At 44.3% G+C, this 20,124-nt stretch overlaps 1 protein-coding gene across 1 annotated transcript in view; it reads right to left on the reverse strand.

The window, feature by feature from the left end:
• Positions 1-20,124, reverse strand: part of LOC122540528 (CMP-N-acetylneuraminate-beta-galactosamide-alpha-2,3-sialyltransferase 4-like) — a 116,274-nt gene that overhangs the window by 12,468 nt on the left and 83,682 nt on the right. Inside the window, exon 10 of the mRNA XM_043676393.2 lies at positions 8,796-8,921. Within this exon, the coding sequence (XP_043532328.2) occupies positions 8,796-8,921 (126 nt within the window). The remainder of the gene's footprint in view (positions 1-8,795; positions 8,922-20,124) is intronic.

The following is a 20,124-nucleotide window of genomic DNA, read 5'->3' on the forward strand; positions in this document are numbered from 1 at the left end:
TAGCAATCATGGGTGTTACAATTATCATAATATAGACTGGGTTAGTGATAGTGGAAGGGTCAGAGATAAACTTTCTGAGATGTGTTCAAGTGAACTCTCAGCATATTTATGTTTATAAATTAGGGAGCCCTGGCTGATAGCTATAAATAGGAGATTCACAGAATCTCCTCATTTGAGTGATTGGCTCTGAGCTGATTGGGCAAAGGCCACGTTCTTTGCATATATAAATAAAGGGTGGCTTGGAGTTGAGATATTGGCATCTGTCCAGTTATTTCAGTGGCAACAAAAGAAAAATAGGATACTTCTGAAGAAAATTTGCTTGCAATAGTCATCTTTGAGTTGAGGAAGCATTTCTGCCATCATTCCATTATTTGGGAAGCGTGACTCATTCTATCCTGTCGAAATCTGGGCACAGTATGTGGAAAAAACTTATTTTTCTGGTGCATGTGAAAAATGAGTAATCCTTCTGACTGCTTGCGCACCTATAGCATTTTCGGTTATTAGGAGCCTAACTCTCCCTGAGGCACCAGATACTAAATCCTTTCAAGAATTGATGGATTTAGTTAAGGAATATTATGACCCAAGCCTCTTCTAATTCTGAGATGCTATCAGTTTTATTTGGCCATTCAGGAACATTTTAATGAGATGGGATTTTAATGGGATTTTAATGAGATTAAGATGATTGGCAGAGGCATGTGATTTTATGTTAACCCTGAATGAGATGCTGAGAGACAATCAGGAATGTGGGATTAATGACATAACCATGTAAAACTGCTTACTAGCCGAAGTCCAACTGGACTTCAAACAGGCATTACAACTGGCTTTGTCATGGGCAAATGCAGCACGAGGAGCATGGGAGGCACGGGACATCCCAATGGAAGTGGACACCCTCACCTGTCCAACTGAGCTTGGGGAACACCACTTGAGTGTAGACAATCGCAGGGCATATCCTGAGCAGAGGTACCTTTGGGCAGCCCACAGTTAAATCACAAAACAAAGCCAAGTCTCAGCCAAATGGCTAAAATGTTATTCAGGATCTGAGCTGGCAAGCCATTGTAATTGCTACCAGGAAATGGAATCGAGATGGCAAAACAGTCTTACGAGGCCTGCTTCAAGTAAGAGAACATATCCAGGAGAGTGCACACACTGGAAAGTCCATCTACATGTGATTGGCAACTGTTAAATTGCTTAGTAGCATCCAAATCAGAACCAATCAAAATAAATGTCTGGTTAAATGGCCACCTGGTTCTCACGGAGGTCAATAGATTACTTACAGTGTGGAAACAGGCCCTTTGGCCCAACATGTCCACACCAACCTGCCGAAGCGCAACCCGCCCAGACCCATTCCCTAACATTTACCACTTCACCTAACACTACGGGCAATTTAGCTTGGCCAATTCACCAAACCTGCACATTTTTGGACTGTGGGAGGAAACCGGAGCAAACCCACGCAGACACGGGGAGAATGTGCAAACTCCACACAGTCAGTCGCCTGAGGTAGGAATTGAACCTGGGTCTATGGCGCTGTGAGGCAACAGTGCTAACCACTGAGCCACTGTGCCACCCACAGGTGCAGTTGGATCAGTAATTACATTTCAAAGGCATAGATTCAAAATGTACTGAGCTTTTATGACTAATACATTGGCAGTTTCAACATCTATTAACTTCAATGTCCTGGTCCCATTAGACACTTAGCTATCTTCAACATTACTGCACAGAAGGAAAATCTACTGTTCTGAAAGGTTACACATAAAGGTTAGTCAAAAGATAGAGAGGAACCTTCAACCCCTCCAGCCACATGAATGGCTGCTTTGTGCCTCAAATTCATAACCTTACCTTTTCTGTTCAATTGTTCATCTTGAGTTAAGAATAGCACACATGCAAAGATTTGGGGATGGGTCTTCATGGTGTTTGGGAGATATCTTGCCAATGTGAAGATGATGATGGGACTCAATTGCATGCTTCAGCACCCATTTCCTGGCACCGGAACTTTTCCCAATGCAGATTAAGGTTGCAGGCTGGTACCACCATGTAGCTGGCAGCCCTGACCTGTCCCCTCCATTGCAAGGATGAGCAATGTCCTAGCCACATTCAATTTTCATTAAGCTGTGATTCATAATGAAAACAGAAAGCATGGAGAAACTCAGCAGAACTGAGAACAAGTGAAAATGTGATGTATTTGATTTTGCTGTAAAGAGGGAAGGGGCACGTGAAACACAAGGATATATGAGGGGAAGGTTAGAGGGTGAAGCAGATTGCCGATCAGAGGTGTCATGGAATATAAGGTAGAGCACGTGGTAATATTTGTAGAGGAGACACAAAATATTGGGGTCTGGAGCAAAGGTTAATCACAGAATAAATGTCAATGCTGACTGAAGACAAAAATGTAAATACAAAGTACAGAAATAGGGCATTGGGGTGGGTTATACTATCAAAGCTGAAGGCAGAATACGTGGTCTGAAGTTATTGAACTCAATGAAGAATCCAGAAGGCTGTGAAGTGTCTAAACGGAAAACAAGGTGCTGTTCCTCCAGTTTGCGTTGGGCTTCACACTGCAGCATGCCAAGAACAGAAAAGTTAGCATGAGTGAACGATTGACATTGCAAGTAATTGAAAGTTTGGAGTATGCTTGTAGACTGAGCACCGTGTTCCATCAACCATTGGGCCAGTTTGCATTTGGTCTTGTCAGTGTAGAGGTGGCAGCATTGTGAGTGATGTATATAGTAAACCAGATTGAGAAATGTACAAGTAAACAGTTGCTTCACCTACAAGGATTGCTTGGGACCTAGAACAGTGAGGAAGGAGGAGGTAAAAGACCAAGTCTTATGACCATCCTATGACTGCATGGGAAGGTTCCGCAGGAGGAGGTTGAGGTTTTTGAGAGTAACGGAAGAGTGGACCATGTGTCATTGAGGGAATAGTCCCTGCAGAAGTCTGACAGGGCTTGGGAGGCGAAGATTTGTTTGGTGGCGAGTTCATGATGGACTTGGCAGAAATTAGATAGGGGGACTGTGACCGCCTTTTTCCTGGGATGGTGATGGCTAGCAAGAGGGAAAATAGCTTTAAATTGAGGGGTGATCGATATAGGACAGATGCCAGAGGTAGTTTCTTTACTCAGAGAGTAGTAAGGGCATGGACGATAATGGAATAGTGTAGGATAGACGGGCTTTAGATTGGTTTCACAGGTCAGCGCAACATCGAAGGCCAAAGGGCCTGGACTGTGCTGTAATGTTCTATGTTAAATGGAGGTGAATGATCCTTGGAATAGGGAGGCCTTGCGTGGAAAGTGACGGCAGGTTGGGTGAAGAGAAAGGAAGACATGTTGGAGATACCATTGTGGATAGTGGACTTGTACTCAGAAATGCAGAGCCTTGCTTCCCTAATAATGCTTCTTTCTTCATGCAGAACTGTCAGAGACAGGAAACTCTTGGCCTGCTTTCGTAGCAGTCAGCTGCTGTATTCTGAAATGCAAAGGTCACTTCAGCCAATTTGACAGCTTCTGTCAAAGGGGGAGTACATAAGGTAAACATGATATTAAGGTGCTGGGAAGGTAGACTGCCAGATGGGTAGAAAGCAAGGGTGCCAGGTAAGTAGGTGAAAGGTAGGTAGGATGCCAGGTAAGTAGAATTCCAGCTGGGGTGGGTGTAGGGTGCTAAGTTGGTAGGATGCTGTGGGAAGGGGCGAGGGTGTCAAGTTGACAGGGTGCCAGAATGTAAGGGGGGGGGGTTATGGTAAGAATTTTGATAAGTATTGGTAGTTTGGAGAAATTGGGTCCAGTGGGACTGAGGAAAGTGGACAAAGGGTCCAAGGAGTTTGATCCATCAGCAAGGCAAGGGTGGTTTGGGTCTTGTGGGGGCAGTTTCCAGTCCGATCTGATGCGGGGGGAGGTTGGGTTGGTGCACATGTGGTTCACGTCCAGTGGCAGGGAGTCGTTTGGAGGTCACATCAGGTCTGGGAGGGTTTTGGATCTACCAGCAGGGGAGGGGGAATTGGGGAGAATCAGCTCCTGTGAAGACAGAGGAAAGATCACGGTGGATTCTGGGGGTGGGGATGGGCCACTGGTGGGGGAGGAAAGTGTTTGGCCCTCGGGTGAGGAGTATCAGTTCCACTAGAACAATGTCAGGTCCTGAGATAGGGTCGGGATCCCTAAGGAGAAAGAGTAGTCCCAGGTTCCAACCAGGATTATTGGGTCCTGAGCCATGATTATCATGTCATGGGGTGTCAGGTCAGCGTCTGGGGGTATGAGGGGTTTGAGGAAGGTGTAGTTGGGGGGGATGTGTGTGGTAAGTATGAAGTCTGTTTAGCAGTTATTCAAGAGTAACATACTTAACAGTCTAACGTTTCCTGATTGACGTTCAATTAGTTAATTTTGTCACAGCCATCTGACGTCTCTGATTTTGTGGAGATTTTCTGAAGGTTTCAGGTGTAAAAGTATTGCCGAGCAGAAAATTCTATTCCCTGGGCAATTCCCTTAGAGTGTGTGATGATGGGTATTCTGCAGAATCCCTGTGCAAAATCCTATCCACGCTGGAATAACGAGTATCTGGCCGATTGAAAAACAGCCCCAATGTTTTGAATCCAATATCATACTTTTTCAGGACTATTTTATGGAAAGGTCAAATCAGACTTAAAACATTACCTCTTTCTCTTCCACAAATGCTGCTATTAGTTCTGAATGAATTCCTGCTTAGCAGGATATTTGGTGGTGCAATATTTGTATATTTAGTAACACATACTCGTTGCCTAGTCTTTCTCAATTGATAATGTAAGTCAGAAGGTCATGAACTCAAGCCTCATCCTACAACTTCAGTACAGAGCCTGGATTTGCTGAACAATGCAGAAGGAGTGCTGACCTCCACTTGATATTTACACTGAGAAACTGGGATTGCTTGTGCCTGGATTCTGGGAACTCTGTCTGCCCTTAACTCTACAAAGTCACGAGCTAATCACAGAAGGTTGTTGAGGGAGTCAGAGCACACAGTGTGAACAGTCACAGGTCTTTTCTGAATTCATGGTTTGTGTTACATTTGTTCAATTAAAAATTAGATTGACGTTTTAATCAATCTCAAAAGCATTGGCTGACTGACAGGCTACAGAGAGAAGTGGTGAATGGACGTGTTTCAGACCGGAGGAAATTTTATCGTTGAATTCACCAGCAGTCAGTTTTTTACTTCCTACATCTTAATGACCAAGGCTTTAGTGCACAATTGCAAAAGCTGCTGACAATTCAAAATCTGAAAGTGGTGCAAGTGCAGAGGGAATTGGGGAAAAGGTACACAAACATCTGAAGATGGTAGGACAAGTTGAGAGAATGATTAATAAAGTATTCAGGACCTAAAGCTTTTTAAATAGAGTTATAAAATATAAAAACAATGAAGTTGTGATAAACCTATATGAAACACTAGTTTGGACTCAATTGAATATTGTATCCAGTTCTGGGCACAGTCTTCCTGCAGTATGTGGACGTACAGTCAGTTGTGCTGTAACACAGCAGTTCTGTTCTAATGCAACCCACTGTTATAAGAACATTGCGTACTAGCAGCACTATTTAAACTAATGGGGCCAGAATCGCACGATAGCCAATACATGCTTTACAAGTTCACGCTTCAGGAACAGTGACCCTAATTCTTTTCAATCACATTATAGTGAATCTGCATTAGCGAAACGTGTGGTAGAGTAGAACGACCCATACAAACATGGAGAAGTAGGCCAGTCAACCATTCAATAAAACTATGGCTGATCTAACTGTAATCTTAAATCTGCATTTCACCAACTCCTGATAATCCTTCACCCTCTTGCAAAACACAAGTCTATCAACCTCTGTCTTAAAAATAGTCAGGCGGCATGGTAGCTCAGTGGTTAGTACTGCTGCCTTACAGCACTAGGGACCCTGGTTTGATTCCAGCCTCAGGCAACTGCTGGTGTGGAGTTTGTACATTCTCCCTGTGTCTGCATGCGTTTTCGGATGCTCCAGTTTCCTCCCACAATCCAAAGATGTGCAGGTTTGGTGAATTGACCATGTTAAATTACCCATAGTGTTCAGGAATATGTAGGTTAGGGGCATTAGTCAGGGGTAAAAAAAGAGTAGGGTAGGGTCTGGGTGGGTTGCTCTTTGATGGGTCAGTATGGACTTATTGGACCAAAAGGCCTGTTTCCACACTGTAGGGATTCTATGAAATAAGCCTGATGGACTATGATCTTGTTTTGTGTGACTTCTGACTTTGTCCATGCCAGTCCAACACTGACACCTCTACATCACTACAGATATTCGAAGACTGTCCTTCTACCATGCTTTCAGAAAGAGTTTTCAAAAGAATCATAACTCTCTGAGAGAAAAAAAGCTTTGACTTGTCTCTGTTTTAAACAGGTGACCCACAATTTTCAAACATTGACCCTTACATACACCCACAAGAGCAAACACCGTCCCCATATTTACTCTGTTAAACTCCAGCAGATATAAGCATATTGACAAGACAACTTGCTCATTCCAGATATTAGTCTGGTAAAAGTCTCTGAACAGCTTTCAATGCATTTATGTCTTTTATTAAATAAGAATACAAATACTGTACAAACTACCCCCAGACAGGAGGCATTAGATAAAAGACTCAGAAAAAAAAAATCACAATTATGGTTCCAGAGATGAAAAATTCCAGTTGCTTACATAGTATTCAAACTGGGTCATTATTCAAAGGGGATAAATTGGAACAACTGTGTGGAAAAGACAGGCTGATGGGACTTGTGATGAAAATCATTTTGTATACAATTTGTACCATATAAGAAAGCAATCTGTGAAAATGGGGAGCAGTGATTTCAGGGCACAAAGAGTTCCAGGAGGTGGCTGAATTTGACTAATTCAAAATATTAAGCATGTTCAATACCACCAAGGAACAATGACATGGCATGTTACAAAATTTTCAACGGGCCAATCAGAACAGTTCAAGGCTTAAAGACAGTCAATTTAGTCAGTTGACGCAAGGTAGAGGTTGCTGCTTTGACCCTCTAGTCAATCACGATCTTTGCAGCAGGTCAGAGAGGCTCAGTCCTTTAATACTGTAAGAGGCTCTGAGTTATTAGGACGTGGGAGAACTACAGGGAGTCAGGATATGCAGCTGAGCATTGGAGTTAGGTGCCAGGAACATCCCTGGAAGCTTTGGAGGCTTGACAGAAACTAGATAGCCTTATTAGTTCAGTGTAGCTGTGACTGAGAGTGAATGAAGGCCAAAAGCAATATTGGTGCTACTGAACCAGACCAGAGCTTGGAGAAACATAGATACGGTACCAGTGAAACTAGCTTTCTGCAGACGAACTGATCTTGTGCCGGTGAGTAATCATTCGAGTGCAGTTTCCAGAACAAAGGGGAGTGCGATCCTAATTGGGAGAGTAAACTCCCAGAATGTGAGCTGTTATTGAAATAGTCCTTGATGAAACATTTGAAACATATTTGAAGTTAGGTCTTTGGAAGAGAAGAAATTGGAATTCCTTATAAAGTTTGATGAGACTTGATGACCCACAGTATGGCCAACGTCTGGAGTGGGAGGTTACTGGGGAATCCATAGGATCTACCTTGGCTGCATTTGTTGTTTGATGAATGCTGTGGGGTACTGGAATACAGTTTGTCAGTTATTTAGTTTTTTTCTCAGGTTACTTCTGGATGCTAGAGTATAGATTTTTTCGATGTTGTAGATTGTTTTACTTTTTTAACATGATATTATAAATTATTGTTGATTGGTCAAAAATGTAAGATATTGCAACTTCATTCTTTTAGTAAGTACCTGGGATTTCAAATACTTTGTATATTAAAAAAACTGCTTTCCAAAATTCTTATCAGAAAGATGTTGTGAAACTTGAAAGGGTTCAGAAGAGATTTATAAGGATGTTGCCAGGGTTGGAGGATTTGAGCTAAACGGAGAGGTTGAATAGGCTGGGGCTGTTTTCCCTGGAGTGTCGGAGGCTGAGGGGTGACCTTATAGAGGTTTATAAAATCATGAGGGTCATGGATAGGATAAATAGACAAAGTCTCTTTCCTGGGGTGGGGGAGTCCAGAACTAGAGGGCATAGGTTTAGGGTGAGAGGGGAAAGATATAAAAGAGACCTAAGGGGCAACATTTTCATGCAGAGGGTGGTACATGTATGGAATGAGCTGCCAGAGGAAGTAGTACAGGCTAATACAATTAGAACATTTAAAAGACATCTAGGTGGGTATATGAATAGGAAGGGTTTGGAGGTTTATGGGCCGGGTACTGACAGGTGAGACTAAATTGGGATGGGATATCTGGTCAGCATGGACAAGTTGGACTGAAGGGCCTGTTTCTGTGCTGTACCTCTCTATGACTTTATGACTCTATAATTGATGCAGTGCAGAAAAAGGCCATCAGGCCAATTATGTCTCCATTGGCTCTATCAATGATCATCATGATTTGGTGCCATTCTCCTACCTTTTCCCCATAATCCCATACACTCTTTTTCCAATTCCCTCTGGGATGCCTCAATTAAACAGTTTATGCCACACTTCCAAGCAGGGCATTCCTGAACCAAGAGACTCAGTGACTGAATAAGTTTCTTCTCACATCAAATTGACTTCTTTCGCAAATCACTTTAAATCTGCACCCTCTCATTCTGGATCTATTTAAAATAGGATCACTTTCTCCTTATTTACTCAGTGCAGACTCTTAAGATTTAATAAAAGATCGATGAAAAATCCACAATCTTTCTTGAGTCTTTACATTTCCTTAATTGTGCCTTCTCGAGAAACATCACAATGACCTTTACAAAGGAGAACAGAAAGGTAATCTTACCCTTTTATTGGGTTGACTCAGAAAACATGTTGCAGCTTGAAACATATAGTAGGGATTGAGTATTCGCACCTTGGCAGGATCCAAATTCTTTACAAAGGCTGGCCTTTTCCAGAATCCTGTTGTAATCTAGTGAGAAAAATATTTTGCAATCAGGGAAAAACATTAAAGAGAAACAGTAAAGGCAGCCTGTATTACCAACATTACCTCCCATCCAAATATTTAATTGCAACACAAATCTGGAGTCCATAAGACCATACGACCGTGCAAAATGGGAAAAGGAGTAGGCCATTTGGCCTCTTAAGCCTACTTCGAAATTCAAAAGGATTGTGGTTGATTCTTCATGTCAACTTTCCTGCGTTTACTCCATAATCCTTGATTCCCCTACTGATCAATAATCTGTCTATTTCAGCCTTAAATATACATGAGGACTTTTCCCCCACAGTTCTCCAGAAAGGAATTCCAAAGACTTACAACTCTCTTTTGGGAAGAAACTTTTCCGCATGTCAGTTTTAAGTTGGTTCCCCTTTACTCTGATACGATGTCCTCTTGTCCAAACTCTCCCATGAGAGACAATAGCCTCTCAAAATTTACACTATCCAGCCCTTTAAGAATCCAAATGTTTCAATGAGAACACCTCTCATTATTCTAAATTCCATTGAATAGTGTGCCAACCTCTAACCTTTGCTCATATGACACTCTCTCTCGACTGAGGATCATCTCAATAAACCTTCTACGAATTGACTTCAATTAAATCTTTTCTTAAATACAGTTGCAGTCAGATATCCCTACTCTTATACTCCAACCCCTATGAAATAAGGGCCAACATTCCATTAGACTTCCTGATTATCTGACACATTTCAAGTCATAGAGTCATAGAGATGTACAGCACGGAAACAGGCACTTTGGCCCAACTCGTCCATGCTGACCAGATATCCCAACCAAATGTAGTCCCATTTGCCAGCACTTGGCCCATATCCCTCTAAACCTTTTCTATTCATATACCCATCCAGATGCCTTTTCAATGTTGTAATTGTACCAGCCTCCATCACTTCCTCTAGTAGTCCATTCCATACACGCACCAATCTTTCCCCCCTCACCTCAAACCTATCCCTCTAGGGGAAAATGCCTTGCCTATTCACCCTATCCATGTGTCCCATGATTTTACAAACCTCTATAAAGGCCATTTTGCAACCTGCAACGCTGCAGGGAAAATAGCCTCAGCTTATTCAGCTTCTCCCTACAGCTCAAACCCTCCAACCCCAGCCACATCCTGGTAGATCTTTTCTGAACCGTTTCAAGTTGAACAGCACCCTGCCAGTAGCAGGGAGACCAGAACTGAATACAGTATTCCAAAAGTCCTGTACAGTTGCAACACGATCTCCCAACTACTAGATACAATGCACTGACCAATAAAGGCCAGTTGTGACCAAGTGACTTCTTCACTAACCAGTCTAGCTGTGATACCATTTTCTAGGAGCTATGAACCTGCACCCCTGGGTCAAAGCTTATAAACTTAATTCATATTGGCTGCAAAATTAGACAGTCCCACCACTCAATGTCATGGATTAGGGCAGCACGGTGGCTCAGTGGTTAGCACTGCTGCCTCACAGCGCCAGGGATCCGGGTTCAAATCCTGCCCTAGGCAACTGTCTGTGTGGAGTTTGCACATTCTCCCCGTGTCTGCGTGGGTTTCCTCCGGGTGCTCCAGTTTCCTCCCACAGTCGAAAGATGTGCAGGTCAGGTGAATTGGCCATGCTAAATTGCCCGTAGTGTTAGGTGCATTAGTCAGGGGTGAATGTAGAGGAATGGGTCTGAGTGGGTTACTCTTTGAAGGGTCGGTGGGAACTTGTTGGGCCAAAGGGCCAACTGTTTCCACACTGTAGGGAATCTAATCTAATTAGGAGAAACCCTTTCCATTGTTAGAGGACCCTGAGATTGAAATAATTAGTCAGAGGAGCTAGCCTCTCGTCTCAACAGCTTTTCCAGCAAAGGGCTCATCTCCTGAAAGAATAGAGGTCATGATGAATGGGCAGCAGGGTTTTAGACATCCTTGTGTTTACGGAGGCTAACGCAGCAGCATTCCGACAGAAGTGCGTCGGAACAAAGGACCGAGGATGAGGACCCAAGTGGCAGATCAGAGAGAAGGAGAAGGTAGAACCAAGAAATGTGGCAAAGATATAAATGGCCAGTCTCAGTGAAGAGGTTCAGGATTTAACGTAAGGACATAAATAACAGAGAGGAGGCATGTTGAGCACTTGGAAACTGCACACATTTGTTACTAGCCTCCTGTGGTTTTAAAATGTACTCAATATTATGATTGCATTATTGTGAAATGAATCGTTAGTCAACAACACTGTATTTGTTGTTTTGTATTTAATAGCTGTGTTGGCAGCTTGTGGAGACTAACTGCGGAGACACGTTCGCAGGTGTGGACTGCCAATAACCCACTTGCCTCAAGACTGCAGGAGGAGAAATTGATTGGCCAGCTGGAGTTGCACATTTAAAGCTATTTCATTTGGGAACGAATTCAAACAGCCTTTCCCACATCACATTGATGACATGAGCTTTGTGGAATGTCAGTTCCTCAAACCTGCAAAAGAATGCTTCAATCCCACATCCCCAGCCCAACACTGAAAACGGGAGCATGTGGGGAAACAAACATTTCACCGCAGGACCATTACAGCACAAGGAGGAAGCCATTCAGCCAGTCATAGAGGCATTGGCCCCTGGCAACTCCGCCAGTCCTATTTCCCTCCCCTTCTGCCCCCAGCTCCACACCCCGCCCCCTGCCCCCAGTACAGCCACAGAGATGTACAGCACAGAAACAGACCCTTCAATCCAATCCGTCCATACCGACCTGATATCCTAACCTGATTTGGTCCCGTTTGCCAGCACTTGGCCCATATCCCTCTAGGAGAAAGTGAGGTCTGCAGATGCTGGAGATCAAAGTTGAAACTTTATTGCTGGAACAGCACAGCAGGTCAGGCAGCATCCAGGGAACAGGAGATTCGACGTTTCGGGCACAGGTCCTTCTTCAGGAACCATATCCCTCTAAACCTTTCCTATTCAAATACCCATCCAGATGCCTCTTAAATGTTGAAATAGTATCAGCTTCCATCACTTCTTCTGGCAGCTCACTCCACCTCTGTGCCCCTTAGTTCCCTTTTAAATCTTTCCCCTCTTAAAGTAGCTCTGCAACATTTTTCTGTTTGGGTCATTATCCAGTTACTCTCTTGACTGAACCTGCATTGCAGGGATGGCAGTCCTGACCTTCGCCACCTCTTGGAATTTACCCTCTGATTTTCTTGCCAATCACTTCAAAGGTGATTCTTCTCAAACCCAGCCCTTGACCAATGGAAGTGATTTCTCCCTACCTTCCCTGTCTCAACTCCTCATAAAGCTGAATGGTACAAATGTCTGATTTTGCAGTCAGTATTGTAGGGGAAGCACTTATAAAATGAGTTACTGAAACCAATGCTTTTATAGACCTTTGTGAGAGAATCATAGAATAAAATCCATACATTGTGGAAGCAGGTCATTCAGTCCATCAGGTCCACACCAATCCTCCAACGAGCATCCCATCCCCTTCCCCAATCCCTGCAACTCCCAGGCCAACCCAGCGTAACCAATCCACCCATCCCTGGACAGTGGTAGGAAACTAGAGCACTCAGAAGTAGCCTGCTCAGACACAGGGACAATGTGCAGACATCACACAGACAGTCACAAAAGGGTTCTTCCAAACCGGGTCCCTTGTGCTGTGAGGCAGCAGTGCTAACCACTGAGCCACCATGCCACACTTAAATGATCCAGGGGCAGACAGTTTCCAGTTTAGAAGAAACAGGGAGTGCCTCTAGATGTTTCTACAGCAAAGTAACTCAGGCCTGAAGTCAATTATTCTCTCTATCTATTTGCTATAAACTGTTGTCTGCAAACAATGACTATGAAACTGAACAATTAACGTATTATTCTCTTATCTCCTCAGCTAAGAATTGAGAATCTGGAATGATGGTCTTTGGAGACAGAGTTTCGGGAAGGAAAAGGAGCATCTTACTGATGGTGGCAGGCTGGTGTGATTGAAATGTTTCTCCACAACTCAAACTTTGCTTCCTTGTCTGTGTCAGCATTTTTAAAAAAGGTAGTTAGCTTTAACTAGTTTATCTCGATATACATTGATAGTTTAGCTGCATTTAGAATTTCCTCATTTACAACAAGTAGTAGTTTTCATTAAGTCTAGAAACTTGGTCAAATGTTTTCCATGAGCCTGATTCTTTCAGAGGTCAATCAAGGACTTGATGCACTTGTTTACATTTTCATTTCTGTAGTGACCCCAGGAGAACTGAGAATTAGGTCATTTGCCCAACTGGATTGTGGCATTAGATGATTTCAGAGTGTTTGCATTTCATTGCTGTGAGTCACATGTAGGCCATCAAGGCGAAAGATGGCAAATTTCCTTCCTGAAATGACCGTTAGTGAATCAGAGGTGTTTTTTTAATAACAGCCAATTTGAGATTTTATTGAGTTTAAATTTCACCATCCGTCATGGTGAGATTCAAACCCAAAATGGCAGTGGTCACAGGTTTGAAAGGTGCTGTCTTTGGATCCCTGGTGAATTTATGCTGTTATCTTGTAGCGGGTACATACTGGGCTGGTGGAGGGAGTAGATGGGTGCCAATCAGGTGGGCTTCTTTGTCCTGGATAGTGTCAAGCTTCTTGAGTGTTGTTGGAGCTCGAACCATCCAGGCAAGTGGGGAGTATTCCATCAAACTGCTGACTTGTGCTTTGTAGATGGTGGGCAGGCTTTGGGGAGTAAGGAAGTGAGTTAATTGCTGCAGTATCTGACCCGCTCTTATAACCACAGTATTTACATGGCGAGTTCAATTTAGTTTCCGGTCAACGTTAATCTCCGGGCTGTTATAATCAGCAAGGAGAGGGGGTGGAGTGCACTGATCGTAAAGCCATTAACTGTCAATGGGTGAAAGGAATTAGGCCTAATACATTCAACCATGCCGTTTAAGATAGGCTCCCACCCCAAATCCTAGTTAGTTATCAGCCATCTGAACTTTCTCTCAACTCTTTCTAAATCATTAACAACTCTTTTTAACTATAGAGATCAATAATGTAAATAGAATTCCAATGACAACAGAGAAATGCAAACACATTATGGTCTTTCTATTCCCCTCCATGGACAAACAGCACTCACGCCATGACTAAGAACATTTAGTTGAAACTTTATTGCTGGAACAGCACAGCAGGTCAGGCAGCATCCAGGGAACAGGAGATTCGACGTTTCGGGCACAGGCCCTTCTTCAGGAATGAGCAGAGAGTGTTCAGCAGGAGAAGATAAAAGGTAGGGAGGAGGGACTTGGAGGAGGGGCGTTGGAAATGTGATAGGTGGAAAGAGGTCAAGGTGAGGGTGATAGGTCGGAGTAGGATGGAGGCGGAGAGGTCAAGAAGAAGACTGCAGGTCAGGAAGGCGGTGCCGGGCTGGAGGGATCCGGCTGAGACAAGGTGGGGGGAGGGGGGATGAAGAAACTGGTGAAGTCCAAGTTCATCCCCTGCGGTTGGAGGGTTCCCAGTCGGAAGATAAGACGCTCCTCCTCCGACCGTCGGGTTGTTGTGGTTTGGCGGTGGATGAGTCCAATGACCTGCATATCCTCGGTGGAGTGGGAGGGGGAGTTGAAATGCTGTGCTACAGGTTGGTTGGGTTGGTTCGTCCGGGTGGCCCAGAGGTGCTCTCTGAATCGCTCCGCAAGTAGGTGGCCTGTCTCCCCAATATAGAGGAGGCCACACCGGCTGCAGCGGATGCAGTAGATGATGTGGGTGGAGGTGCAGGTGAATCTGTGGCAGATATGGAAGTTTCCTTTGGGGCCTTGGAGAGAAGTGAGGGGGGAGGTGTGGGCGCAAGTGTTGCACCTCCTGCGGTTGCAAGGGAAGGTGCCGGGAGTGGAGGTTGGGTCGGTGGGGGGTGTGGATCTGACAAGGGAGTCGCGGAGGGAGTGGTCTCTACGGAAAGCTGATAGGGGAGGGGAGGGAAATATATCCTTGGTGCTGGGGTCTGTTTGGAGGTGGCGGAAGTGACGGCGGATGATGCGCTGTACATGGAGATTGGTGGGGTGGTAGGTGAGGACCAGTGGGGTTCTGTCCTGGTGGCGGTTGGAGGGGCGGGGCTCAAGGGCAGAGGAGCGGGAAGTGGAGGAGATGCGGTGGAGGGCACCGTCGACCACGTCGGGGGGGAAATTGCGGTCCTTGAAGAAGGAGGCCATCTGTGTTGTACGTATTTTGAACTGGTCCTCCTGGGAGCAGATGCGGCGGAGACGAAGGAATTGGGAGAATGGGAGAAAACTACCTGGACTACACCTCCTCCCATCCTGCCCCCTGTAAATCTATCTCAGGCGACCGAATCAACACGGACATCTACTACAAACCAACCGACTCCCACAGCTACCTGGACTACACCTCCTCCCATCCTGCCCCCTGTAAAGCCTCTTCGTAGGGTATGTGGAACAATCCATCTTCCGCAACTACACTGGCCCCACCCCCCATCTTTTCCTTCGCTACATTGATGACTGTATCGGCGCTACCTCGTGCTCCCACGAGGAGGTTGAACAGTTCATCCACTACACTAACACCTTCCACCCCAACCTCAAATTCACCTGGACAGTCTCGGACTCCTCCCTCCCCTTCCTAGACCTTTCTGTTTCTATCTCAGGCGACCGAATCAACACGGACATCTACTACAAACCAACCGACTCCCACAGCTACCTGGACTACACCTCCTCCCATCCTGCCCCCTGTAATTTCTCCTCTAAGAACATTTAGGTCAGGTTAGAAAAGTCTTGGAGGCACCTCCACAAAAATACATAATCTAAATGTGAAGGATAGACAATAAACATGGAAATCATTCAGATACAACTCTGAACCTTTTGCAAGAGTGATTAACACCTTGAGGGTGACCAGGCTACCTCTTTGCAGGGGTGTTCTAGGTCAGGTCAGCTCCTTGCCCTGAAATTGTTGAATATGTTTAGCTCTTTGAATGGAAACATGACATCAAAACATCACCCAAACGGGAACAGCGTGGGACTGAACAATGTGGACGTTGCTAAGTTCAAATATTCTCTTTGGCTTGCATTTTTGCGTCACGTTTCTGATAATTGGGCATGGAGTGTGGGCACGTTAGAGGTCCTCCTCGTGCATCTGTTTCTGGGTTTGGCAAAGTTGATCATTAATGTGTCCAGGCAGTGGCCTGTGAACAGTAGTCACAGTTGCCAACTGACCGGCCCTCTACCGGGGCTCATCTCTCGATGCCTTTCAAGATAGGTGGGTACCGCTGAGAGTAAAAGTGCTTGATTTCCCCCTTCAACTTTCCCTCTCTCCCCCTCTCATTACCTCCTCCTCACTTTCGATCGTCTGCATTGCAGTTATCGACTTTACACATAAATGAGTCAACTGGAAAATGGTGGCTAATAGATTTTTAAAAACACACTTGATTTGCTGATGGGGGAGTAGAGAAAGGTCAGTCATGTGTAAGAGCACTTCTGGACACAAACATAAATAACACTGCTGGTTGGATCATCCAGCTCTGCAGAGACGTCTTCAGAAAGTACATGATTAAGACATGAGGGGCAATTTTATTTTTGTACAGAGGGTGGTTCGCGTGTGGAATGAACTTCCTGAAGAAGTGGTGGATGTAGATACCATTACAATGTTTAAGAGACACTCTTGGATGAGTACATGGGTAGAAAAAATTTGGAAGGATGTAGGCCAGGTACAGGCAAGTGGGATTGGTTTAGTTTGGGATTATGTTCAGCATGGAGTGGTTGGACCAAAGGGTCTGTTTCCATCCTCTCGACTCTGAGTCTATCATTCAATGATTCATGGGTCCAGAGCTCAATCCATTATCTGCTGAATTTGATCCAACAGCCATTAGCCAGTTTTACACTGAGTCTGTTAGCATCACCTGACAGAAATCAGTCAGTCAATCTCAGCACGACAGATTCCCAATGTCACTGCAGTCTTTGCGGTAAGTTCCTCATGCTCACAGGCCTGTTTGAGGCAACTCTGCTTCCTAATATCGTCAGCGGGCATGTGCAGCTGCATCGAGAACATCATCAGAATGAGCCAATCCCTGGTCATCACCTGTTAAAAGGTTACAGTCCCTTGTACACAATTCACCCACCAGAGGAAACACATTTTGCTACGATAGAAACCAAAAGAACTGCGGTAAATCAGAAACAAAAACAGAAACAGCTGGAAATGCTCAGCAGCTCTACCCCAAGTCTCTTGTGTTGCACTTTTCTGCAGCTATTCCCAATTTAAATTATATTCCCTTCTTTTATTCTACCTTCCAAAAATAACAACTCCTAATTTTCCCACTTTATACTCTGTGTTCCTACTTATCATTCACTTATTTAACCTAGCAATGTCTCTCTTTAATCTGTTTGCATCTTTCTTGTAACTTGCCTTTTCACCTATTTTTGAACCATCTGCAAATTTGACTCCAGTACATTTGCTTCCTTCCTCCAAATCATTCATGCAGATTGTAAACAGTTGCGGTCCTAGCGCTGATCCCTGTGGAATCCTACTGGTCATGGATCGCCAACCTGAGAAAGAGCCCCATATCCCCAATCGCTGTTTCCAGTCCATGTGCCAATTTTGTACATGTGCCTATATGCCACCTTGACACCATGGGTCCTTATCTTATGACCTTTTGTGAGGTACCTTGCTGAATACCTTCTGGAAGTCCAAATACATAACATCTACTGGTTCCCCTCTATCCACTCTGGTTGTGACTTCCTCAAAAATGCCAATAAATTATTCAGACATGATTTCCCTTTTATGAAGCAATGCTGAGTCTGCTTTATTAGATTATGATTTTCTAAATGTGCTGCTACTACATCCTTAATATTTGATGCCAATAGTTTACTGTAACTTTTCATGATCCATTTCTCCAATGCCCTCATTCTTTTCTACAACATGTGGAGAGAGGTGTCAGTCTGTTTATCAACAGTGATATACTGTGATATACCATGACATACTGTGATATACTATGATATACTGTGATATACCATGATATACTATGATAGAATGTGATATACTGTGATATACCATGATAGAATGTGGTGTCAGTGGCACAGTGGTTAGCACTGCTGCCTCACAGCGCCAGGGACCCGGGTTCAATTCCTGCCTCAGACGACTGTGTGGAGTTTGCACATTCTCCCCGTGTCTGCGTGGGTTTCCTCCGGGTGCTCCGGTTTCCTCCCACAATCCAAAGATGTGCAGGTCAGGTGAATTGGCCATGCTAAATTGCCCGTATGTTAGGTGAAGAGGTAAATATAGGGGTCTGGGTGGGTTGTGCTTCGGTGGGTCGGTGTGGACTTGTTGGGCCGCAGGGCTTGTTTCCACACTGTAGGTAATCTTAAAAAAAAACCGTGATATGGTGTGCATGGAGACCATGGCGAGTGCATGGTTAATAGTATCGTGTCTCCAGCAAAGTTGACACTAGTGTTCTGAATAAGTAAAACTTAGCTTCCTGCCCAAAGTCCATGAACTAACACTTCATTACCCACTTTAAAATCTCAGAGTTGGTGTCCTGATTATAGTGCAGCTATTAAGCAGCTATTGATTCACTTAGTTGGTTGAAATTTTTATTTGTGGTTTATGGATCACAGAGTTGTTACAGTGCAGAAAGAGGCCATTCAGCCCACTGAATCTACAAATGGGCTTCATTAACAAATGGTGAATCTCCTGCTTTTATCCATGCCCTTCAAATTACTTCTATTTAGACATTGCCCCCTTCAATACCTCAATAAAACCTGCTTCCACCACACTTCCAGGCAGTGCATTCCATAACCTAAACATGCAAGGTTTGTGAAGATTTGTAGCTCAGGTTGAGGGTTAGCGAGCAAACCTACACCCATAACCTAATCATTCACTGAGTGGGAAATGTCTTTTCTCACACTTGCTCCTTTTGCAAGTCATTTCAGATATTTGCTGTGTCATTCTAACTGCTTTTACAAGCAGCAGCAGTTTCTCCCTATCCATTCCATATGGCTGGTCATGTATCACCTCTCCTCTCAAACTTTTTAAGAGAGATCAGTACCAACTTCTTTGTTTATCCTCATAATTGAATTAGCATATTCCTGAAATCATTCTTGTAAATCACTTTTGCACTCTCTTCAATGGATTCACATCCTTTCCGTAGTGTTGCAGACAGAGTTATACCACAATTGAGATTTGACAAGTGGCTTATGCAAACTCAACAGAATTATAATCCCTGGGTACTACAGGGCAATTTAATATTAAAAATCCACTTAACCTGCACATCTTTGGATTTTGGTAAACAGAATTAAGGAAAATCCCAAAGCATTTAATACATACAGAAAATCCCGACAGTGTGGAAACAGGCCCTTCGACTCAACAAGTCCACACTGACCCTCTGAAGAGTAACCCACCCAGATCGATTCCCCTAACTAATGCACCTAACACACTGAACACTATGGATAATTTAGCATGGCCAATTCACCTAACCTGCACATCTTTGGATTGTGGGAGGAAACCAGAGCACTCGGAGGAAACCCACGCAGACACGAGGAGAATGTGCAAACTCCACACAGACAGTCGCTCGAGGCTGGAATCAAACCTCGGTTTCTGGAGCTGTGAGGCAGCAGTGCTAACCACTGAGGCACCGTGCTATATAAGGAACAAGAGGGTAGCTAGAGAAAGGATAGGGCCACTCAAGGACGAAGGAAGGAACTTTTACGCTTGGAGCTGGAGGAAGTGGTTGAGGTCCTTACCAAATACTTTGCATCATTTTGCCAGAGAATACAGCAGGACATAGAAAGGCTGCAGACTTGGGCAGGGGAATGGCAGAGAGAGTTTAATCAGACAATTGCGAGTTGATACATTTTGGAAGATCTAATGCAGGGAGGAGGTTTCTAATAAACGGCAGAGTCCTTAGTAGGATCAACATACAAGGGATTTAAGCATTCCGGTCCACTGCTCACTGAAAGTGGCAACACAGGCACATTAGGTGGTCAAGAAGGCAAATGGTATTTGCCTTCATTGTTTAGGGCATACAGCACAAAAAAAATGACAAGTCATGTTGCAGCTGTACAGAACTTTAGTTAGGCCACATTTGGAATATTGTGTAGAGTTCTGATAGCCACATTACAAGAAGGATGTGGTGGCTTTGTGTTCTCCGACTGGGAGGGAACACTCCTGTCTGTTGATTGGTGTGTGGCGTCCATTCATCCGTTACCGTAGCATCCGCTTGGTCTCGTCAATGTTCCATGCCTCAAGGCAACCTTGCCTGCAGCATATGAGATAGACT

Source organism: Chiloscyllium plagiosum, unplaced genomic scaffold (genome assembly GCF_037043375.1).
Source record: "Chiloscyllium plagiosum isolate Xiang-an unplaced genomic scaffold, Cpla_swu_hap1 HiC_scaffold_29, whole genome shotgun sequence".
Classification (NCBI taxonomy): Eukaryota; Metazoa; Chordata; class Chondrichthyes; order Orectolobiformes; family Hemiscylliidae; genus Chiloscyllium; species Chiloscyllium plagiosum.